Source organism: Limulus polyphemus, unplaced genomic scaffold (assembly GCF_000517525.1).
Source record: "Limulus polyphemus unplaced genomic scaffold, Limulus_polyphemus-2.1.2 Scaffold520, whole genome shotgun sequence".
Classification (NCBI taxonomy): Eukaryota; Metazoa; Arthropoda; class Merostomata; order Xiphosura; family Limulidae; genus Limulus; species Limulus polyphemus.
In genome coordinates this window covers 44,437-53,604 of record NW_013666130.1, presented here as the reverse complement: position 1 = coordinate 53,604, position 9,168 = coordinate 44,437, and the positions used below count along the sequence as shown (strand labels likewise).

At 29.5% G+C, this 9,168-nt stretch overlaps 1 protein-coding gene across 4 annotated transcripts in view; it reads right to left on the bottom strand.

Annotated features, from left to right (window-relative positions):
• Positions 1 to 592: 592 nt before the first annotated feature.
• The window catches only part of LOC106458825 (neutral alpha-glucosidase AB-like), a 52,265-nt gene continuing 43,689 nt past the window's right edge, over positions 593 to 9,168 (bottom strand). For all 4 annotated transcript variants that reach the window (XM_013918374.2, XM_013918373.2, XM_013918375.2 and 1 more), the window contains exons 18-21: positions 8,154 to 8,267; positions 7,137 to 7,249; positions 3,892 to 3,995; positions 593 to 3,458 (exon numbers count right to left, since the gene is read on the bottom strand). In XM_013918374.2, coding sequence (XP_013773828.1) covers positions 3,346 to 3,458; positions 3,892 to 3,995; positions 7,137 to 7,249; positions 8,154 to 8,267 — 444 coding nt within the window. In that variant the 3' untranslated portion in view covers positions 593 to 3,345. The remainder of the gene's footprint in view (positions 3,459 to 3,891; positions 3,996 to 7,136; positions 7,250 to 8,153; positions 8,268 to 9,168) is intronic.

Genomic DNA, 9,168 nt, shown 5'->3' with positions numbered 1-9,168 from the left:
TTTACTATGTACATACACAAGTAAATAATTACAATATTGATTGTATTTTTTTGTGACTCGCTTATCATGGAACCGCAAGCAATTTGGTACTAAACAGTATAGAAATGTGTGTTTAATACGTGTATGGACTCCATCCGTAAATTTGGACCTATGCAGCTGGACGGATTTACAAAAAATGGAATCGATACACCTCTCCCCCCCCCCCTTTAAATCAGAAACCATCAATTTAAGAAATAAATTGTCGTCAGAAATCACCACTGAGATGTCACTGACAAAAAAAAATGTAGAAACAACTGAAACGTGTTTATTGCTAAGCGCAAGGCGGCATGATAGGCCTACACAGGGATTCAACCCAGAATTTTAGCGTCATAAGCACTTAAATTTACCGCCAGGTTACATGAAAAAAGCAAACAACATATACGAAAACCTTTTATAAAAAAAAAGAGGAAAAACAAAAATAGTCCCTCCAGAAAAATGTAAATTTTGGAAATATTAAGTTTTTTTGGAGGTGGTTATGACAAGAACTCAAGAGAATCAACCATAACACACTATAAAACTCCAGATTTCTTCTCCGTATCAAAAATTACATAAGTTTTCCAATGTAAAACAGCTTTATTTTAAAGCACTAAAGTTTTAAGAAGAAACAAATATACATCCCACAATAACGGAATAGACACGATGTGGATAATTCACTAACAACAACCATAAAAAAAAAACCTTCGAAATTCGTACAAAATCCCTCGAATAACGAAATTATATGTAGAGCAATACAACAGATATTTAAGTTATGTAGGTTTCACTTAAAAGAGAGAAAAAAAAGCTACACTTCTGAATAAACATTTCTTTCATTCCATTAAAACATAAGTGACTGTTGGCATTTGTCGTTGTTGACCCTCTTACGTATATTTACGCAATTTTATTCCACAAAAGTCTATTAAATGTTATTTTTATGCTTCCAAATATTTGCTTTTAAGCCATGAAATGATGAGTACTATGGAATTTAGGCCAAAGGTCAGCCGTTCTTCCTAAATATACATGAGACTATTCATCATTTTTACTAGGTCAGTACTATCGTTTTAATAATAGTAATGAAATCTTACCATTTTAGATATTTATATAGCTCGTCAGGTTTAATGGATAGTTTAATTATTTAAGCTTTCGGTGATACTATTGTCGAACCGGTGTAACTAACTTAAGTACCTTTAATTCTCCTTTTTCAATTAAAAAAACGGTATCAACATCTGGTGCAGTACATGTTCAAAACTAGGTGGAATAAAAATGTTCTGTATTTACAAATAAAACAATATTCATATTTTAACTGTGGTTACAAATGTTTACAGCTAATAAACACGTGTTTCAACTGACCACGAGTTGCAATCGACTAAGTATATCCTGTCTCACCTAAAGTTAAATCTGTGGTTTGTTACAGAAAGTGACATTGAGGTAAAATTTGAATCCAATACTAAATCATTACACGAGTGGAGACCACATGTTTTATATAGTGTGTATTATAGCTTATTTCTTAACTTACATTTCTGAGTGAAGTATCCAACAAATTAGCTAAAAAGATTAATACTGGAGGACTTTTTGTAATACTTAACAAAAACAAAAAAATTATCTAATTATTGATAGAAATTTTGTCCATGGATACTCTGCTTCTCATTGCGTAGTTTTTTTGAAACTACGTTTCACATGTGAACTGAACAGTTGGTCTTTTACGTAAACAAAAAATGGAGTTACTTTATAGAAATGTACCTATAATATTACCTTGCTGAAAGTGCCTATATTTCAAATACATCCAGTAAAAATAAAATTGATGGAATAACAGGATTTGTGCTGATGGCAAGAAATCCAAATTGTTTACTTAAATGTCCCAATTCTGGGAAACAATCCTTTTTTTAATGTTAGGAATTCTGAATGATGCCCGTTAAGTTAATACAGGAGATTTTTCACAATAATGACACTTGTGGGGTTTTATAAAACGCTAGAATAAAAATTGATAGGGAGTTTAAACAGCAAAATGATTACGTTTTGTTTCTGTATGTTGTATCTAATATCATTGTCACTTCTAATAAAAGATCTTATTCAAAGGTTAAACATTTGGGGCATTTTTAAAAACAGACAAAATATTTAAGAAAAATGTGATTAAATATCTCGAATGTCTCATGCAGCAATAAGTTGTCAGTTACGAGAACAATAGTTAAACGGAAAAACTGATGTACTGGTTTATCAAACCATATTATAAGCTGCTAGCTTTAGGTAATATGCCACATTGATCTGGAAGGTACACTCACTAAATCTGATGTTGTTTGAAAAGAATCAACAAAAGTTATTCACAGTTTAAATTGAAGTTAAAAAAATTATAGACAGCTATTTAATTTCTTTTTTGGATAAGATAGTTTTTTTTTTACTTTTGCACAAGCATATATGTTAATTTATAACACATTAAAATCACAGCCAAATAAATGTTTATCAGTGTTTAACAGTACTGAAAATGCTGAATTACAGTGATTTAAATGTTAACCGAGAAACATTCGAAACAATAATTATGCAGTGTCTTTGCTCTTTGTTAACAAACCAATAACAAAGCATTTAATATACAGGTCTAATATTGAATATTTCTTCAAAATTTATGATTGAAATCTTAGAATATCAGATACATTTTAGTTTTTAACTTATTTAGAAGTACCACTAAAATCTACATATTTATGACTATCTGTTCTTTAAGCATCTAAGTAATTTGGTTGAGATTTGAAACAAATTGCAGCTGTTTTTGAAACATAATAAATTAATGGTTTTATTTCATTATAAGAAATATTTAAATTGATAAAATTATCTTTTATCTCCCTATTGAAATGTAACATGAATAAACATACAGTATGATTCAAAATATATAAACTCAATTACTTGCCCTGTCCCACAACAATTTTCAAGTGCTATGAAATAAAATACAAAGCTCTAAGCGAACCTTCTTATTGAGTTTACACAATACTTATGATATATATACTTCTATTATATATCACACCGAACTGCTTTTTGATTATACACATCCCTTTCCTGATCAAATATAACTTTTAAACCAAATTCTAATATAATGATTCAACAGTTACTGACCCCTTGTTAAAAAAATAAAACATCATTAAGTTAAGCTAAACAACTCCTCAAAGAGAAATATCTCCATCATCCAAATACTCCGATACAAAGCATTAGTGTACACATAAAAAAAATCGAATAATTATATAGACATAAAAAAAAATCAGACAAAAAAGTGACATAATTTCGGTACAGGTTCACTCAAAATTGTGTATGATGAATTAGAGTTATACTTTAAGTGCCAGAGAATCATTAAAAAAGTAGCTTAATACTCCACTCTGCTTCAATGTTTACAGCTGGCTTTCGAATTATTAAAAGTTGAGTGCTACTTTTGTAGGTGAAGAGAAGATTTTTTTTACCAAAATCTGAAAGTAAAAAATTGATATTTAAAAGATGGTATATATACCACAGTAAAAAAATCTTAAATTATGAAAAGCATTTAAAAATCAAATTTTTTTCATCTTTAGTCACAGTATTCTGAATTTATGACTATGATTTTTGCAAAACCGTTAAGTAGGTCTAAATAAGAAAACTACAGCACAGGTATTCTTCACATTTTCCCTGTCAGTTGATATAATGTAAATTAACCAATATGATAAGAGACTTAAATCATGCGTTTTTTTCAGGCATTTGAATACAATAACATAAATAATTAAAAATTAAAACTAAAATAGAAATTGAAATACTTGAAGTTTCCTTCTTAAAAAAATGAATATTTTAACACCTTTTGATCAACTCAAGTATTCAAGGGAGACAATAAAATACTATCTTACAACATTTTATTTATAATTAGCTTACCATGGCTTTCCACTTGTACTGTTTTTGGCTCTGTTGATATGCCAATAATAATCACTTTTTCTAACCAAGCTTTTGTTTCAAACTTCTCTGAACCTTGAAGAGCACTAGAAAACAGAAGTGTGTGTTTTTAAAAGGTGATAAATTTCAGTGCATCAAACTTCATGAAAATAAGCACATTTAGTCTTGAAAGTTAGTAATTAAAAAAATAAAAACTACTGCAGAGTTTTTTAATTTTCAGTATGAAGGAAGCATCAGTAAATTACTGGCTAATTACTTAGCGTCTGGTATCAAATTATTGAATGGAAATCAAAACACTCAATAACTGTTGATAATGTTAGTAAGTTTTTTTTTTGTAACTGCAAAATAAGCTTCAGGTAGAGATCTAGGCTTTTGCAAATTCTCTATACACCTGTAATACCCTTAAATTGCAACTGTTGCTGTCAACAATCAAACTTTTTTATAATAAATCAGAGTTGCAACTAAATATTTTTTCAATTTTACTGAGGTCTAGTTAGGATTAGAGTTAAGGATGAGTAGATCAATATATTGTTTGCATTGTTCTTAGCAAATGTAAGTCATGAAAAACTTAGAACCCTGTATAACAATGGCTACTATCTTGGTAGAATGCTAAGCCAACACTTAATATTTCTTACTTTTTTAACTGCTGACCAATAAGACTCAAGCTCAAAAACTTCTACATTGATATCTATGCCACCTCATTACCATAACTCTTGCCATGAACTATTGATATTAAAAGCACTTATATTTAAATTAGAAACCAATGTTGGTTTTTACTAAATACAAATGGAACCACTATTGCTACCAATCAATACAACATCAATAGTTTTAAATACTACATGATACGTTAGTAGACTCTCAGATCTAATAAACTACTAATTACTATGGGAAGCTAAAATAAGCAAGAGTATATACAGGATAAAAGACAATATGTGATATTATATTCAATTATGTTATATATATATACCAGTTGCTGCCTTTTTGGATGGACCAACCAAATAAAACTAGAGAAAATACCACAAAAACATCAAGTGATATGTTAGTTGGAGAAGAATCAATTTGAATATAGTTTGGACTCCATCCTTTTTTTTGAAAATACAAATAGATGTATTTGTTTTTACACTGTGTTCCATCTGCCAGGCATCTTAAGGAAAAATACCTAACTGTAAGAGAAATTTAGCTTAATACATTTTCTTCTGTAATTATTAGATACAAAAACGTTTTTTTTTGTTTAGATGATCATGAATTCCTTTGAAACTACCAACTTAAATCTGGATACATGAGTAAGGAAGCATGTTATGCTAATATAATAATAATAGTTAGGCAAACGACGATTTATAAGCATAAGGAAAAGTTTTACTGATGTTGGAACAACATACTACATGTTTACAGAACATTGGTCTGTCTGTTACAAAGACAAAAGTCACAAGGATTAAATGTCATGGAAATGGTGTCAGCAGGTGAAAGGATATAGGTAGAGGTAAAATCTGGTCAAGTGTATGAATGGTGAATAGATCTTGCCAAATACAGCTGATGTTGCACCCACAAAGAAGACTTACTTATTGAACTACCTAAAGAACATAGCCTATCTAGAGGTTTCAACCTCAATTTCATAGATAGGGCTTGTGTCAAACTTCAAAAATATTATGTTAACCTTTCACCTATCAACAACACAAAACATAAATTCAATTCATTCCCCTTTGTGCCAGAAATTGCTAATGAAATGACTAATCTTTTTAATAATTTAAGCACTACTGTAAAAACTGTATTCAAACCTTCACATGAAATTAGCATCGTACAACCTAACCCAAAATAATTCCTATTAAAAGAATAAAAAAAAGACGTATACAGTATCCCATTTGAAATACATAGGACAAACATCACGTTTCTTGGAAATAAAATGCATAGAGCACCAAGGTCACATGCAGAGGTGAATTCCAGATATTTGCCTTAACATATCAATATGAAGCAGGTCACAAAATACTTTGGGATGAAATTCTTCTCCTACACAAAACTAAAAAAGAAAGATTGTTTAGAAATGACAGAAATCATCAAAGCAAATAAGCTCTCACTAAACTATGATAATGGCCCCTAGCAACATCAGCCATACTTGGCAAGGTCTATTTACCATTCACCTTTATGTATATACTGTTACCTGCTGACACAATTTCCATAAGATTTAATCCTTGTGTCTTTATAATGATATATAAACCTTTTATTGCTTAGTACTGATCATATCCGAAGAAGACAGACCAATGTTCTGTCGAAATGTAGTATGTTCCACCATCAGTAAAACTTTTCCCTTCTGCTTATAAATCATTTGCTTACCTATTATTAAATCGGGGTTTTTCTCAGTCATTTGAATAAAATTAATACAACAACCACGAAAATAGCTTTCAGTTCAAGCAACCATAAAAAAAAATTACCAAGCTCTTTTGAAAATAGTTTTTGTACCTAAGCCATGGGATTTTGTACAGTATTATGTGCAGCTATTTTTGTTCACTTTGTTTAAAGGAGTCATGTGACATCAGTATGCATGACCTTATATATATTGATATCCACAGATGGGGTTTACAAGAAGCAACTCCTGGTAAGCATTTTCTGGGGGAAGGGGAGTTGATGGAAAGTATAAAAAGGGGCAAATAAAAATGCAAGTGGATTACCAGCATTTGTTTTACTTTCCTTAGTTATACTGCAGTTATACAAAGGAATGTAGATACTGGAAAGAGGCACAATCCTTCCATAATATGTCAAATGCTGCATGTAAAGCTATGCATAAGAGATAGATTTTAACCTAACAATATTATTTTTTATTTATAACCTAATTGACTTTTAAGACTTATCACACAAAATGCAAGACATAGTAATTTCTTTTTGTAAGCGGTCACATTCAGGCATGGAACAATGCTACCATTGAGCTCTCAAGCTGACTTGCAAACCCTTTCTTCAGATACTCTTTTTTCCTTGTTTCATTACATCAAAAAATAAAATGCACTAATGTTTGTTTTTTCATCATAAACCTGTTTCTCAGGCACTGATTGAATGCTGTCATCTTCAACTAATGTCTAATGTAGTCCCTTTTCTTGCCTAATTAGGCAAAGAAATTATACATACACAGAATTTCATTTTAAGAAACTTTTATCAGAGGCAGAGTAAGATCTTAAAAGAAAACAACACTTAATCTAAAAAAAACAGTACAACTGAAGTAAATATAAAAATATACTTACTGGTTTGTTAGAGTGTCTTTTTTAAAAGAAAACCCTTGATAAATATATTCTCCTTGTTTGTACTGGAATGTATGTCCATCATCAATGTAAAGATTACCATTGGCAAACTGCCCCTAATAAAAACCAATTTAAGTATGGTTTAGTATCATAGGTCTATCAAAGTCGTAAGAATAGATGCATTAATTCATAATAACAGAGAATGATGATCAATTTGCATCAAACTTTCTATAATAACATTACTACATTTATTTGATTTAAACAATTGAAAAAAAAAGATTTATTTGTGTAACGTTTCATTTTTACAGTTTCTTCAAACAGTGCGAGATAATGAAATTTAAGAATAAGCACCAAACAAAACACTGAAATTCTAAACAACAAAATCTGTTCTGTAAACATTAACCTTATTGTAACAATATAAAACCAAAATAACATTAAATACTTAATTTCCATAAAGCATACTGGAGTATAAAAGACATTGTGTTCTAGAACTAAATTTGATAGTTATATCAAATTTAGTTGGCTTTTTGTTTAGCTTTTTATTTAAACAGACACAACATTTTCAGCAACTTAATTATCCCACAATGAGCTTCAGTACATATAGTATCAAATTCATGTTTTAGAAATGCAAGCTATAAAATCAATTAGAATTTCTTAAACCAATTGAAGCTTTGTACTCTCAGTTACAGCTTGTTTTAGCATAACCCTTCTGAAGAAGCTGTAAAGTAAAATACTGAGTGTTCTATTAGATAAAACAAAAAACCAACAACAACCAAAAAAATAAATTTGATGTTAATTTGTTTATTTCTAGAAGTAAGACAGCATTAAATGTTGGTATTAGTTAATTTGGTAAAGTTGTAACAATATGAATTAGGCCTAAACGTTTATGAAGTATTCTAGAAAAAAATATAAAAAAAGAGCTTATGACAACTTAAATTCTGGACATAATATGTAATATAATAAAACTGTAAAAAAAAGAATTTCTATAGTAGGTAAAAGTTATTTAAAAATAAATCTCACTGTTTTATCTAGAGCAACGATGAGTGTATAAGGATCATCATGAGATAAAGATGAGCTACGACGCATTCTCTCTCTCTTTGCAATAATTGTTCCTCCTCGTTGGAACACAGGAATCTATGGCATAAAATTTAATTAGTTCCTACAATCAATAATCCAGTATTGGTTGGACCAGTGAAATAAATATATGTTATATATTTATGTTCTTAGTAAATATACTTTTTCATATTTTTGTGCAAATTACTAAATCAACTGACATGAAAATTGTACAAACTATTACTCAATTTTACAAATGAATTTTATTAAACATAGTACCATTCTAGTACCCATTTCTGTTTATGATATGTGAATAATCAAATAGAAAGCTCAGAATGTCCCCCATGTGGTTTCCTAAGCCTCTAGAAGGTGGAAAGTTCCCAAAATTATTTCTTTGTCTCGATTCTCAGAAGGAAGGGGTAAGTGAAAATGTTGTTTGAAAAACAATATATATATATATATATATATATATTAACCTAAATATAGCTTAGTTAGTAAGCCTGATAAATTCCAGTGGAATTCTGCGATATTGACAGAGTGATTCATTATATTTCGTTATTTCAAAATGAATATATAAAACCTAAAATAATTTTGTTTTACATCCTCCACGTGTGAAGTTTGACAAGGCTTAGCAAATTACGGCAAGCTGGCAAATGATTACAAAGTTTGCAAGTAGAAAAAATCATTATTTTCTACATTGCTAAATTTACTGTTCTATGTGTTAAGAAAAATAACTGAAACTTAAGAACTTATTTGTATATAGTAATAATATATATACACATGTATAATTATTATAACCAAAATGTGACTATTTTACAAAATACTGGTTCACTAGAACAAACTGAAGACAGGTTACATTGTAGAGGCCAGTTTTATACTGTTGGATACGATAAAATGAGTGCACATGAACTGCATCATTGCAACTTTGTAATGTTAGTTAGACACAGCTGAAAGGTAAACAAACTAAAAATAATAAATAAAT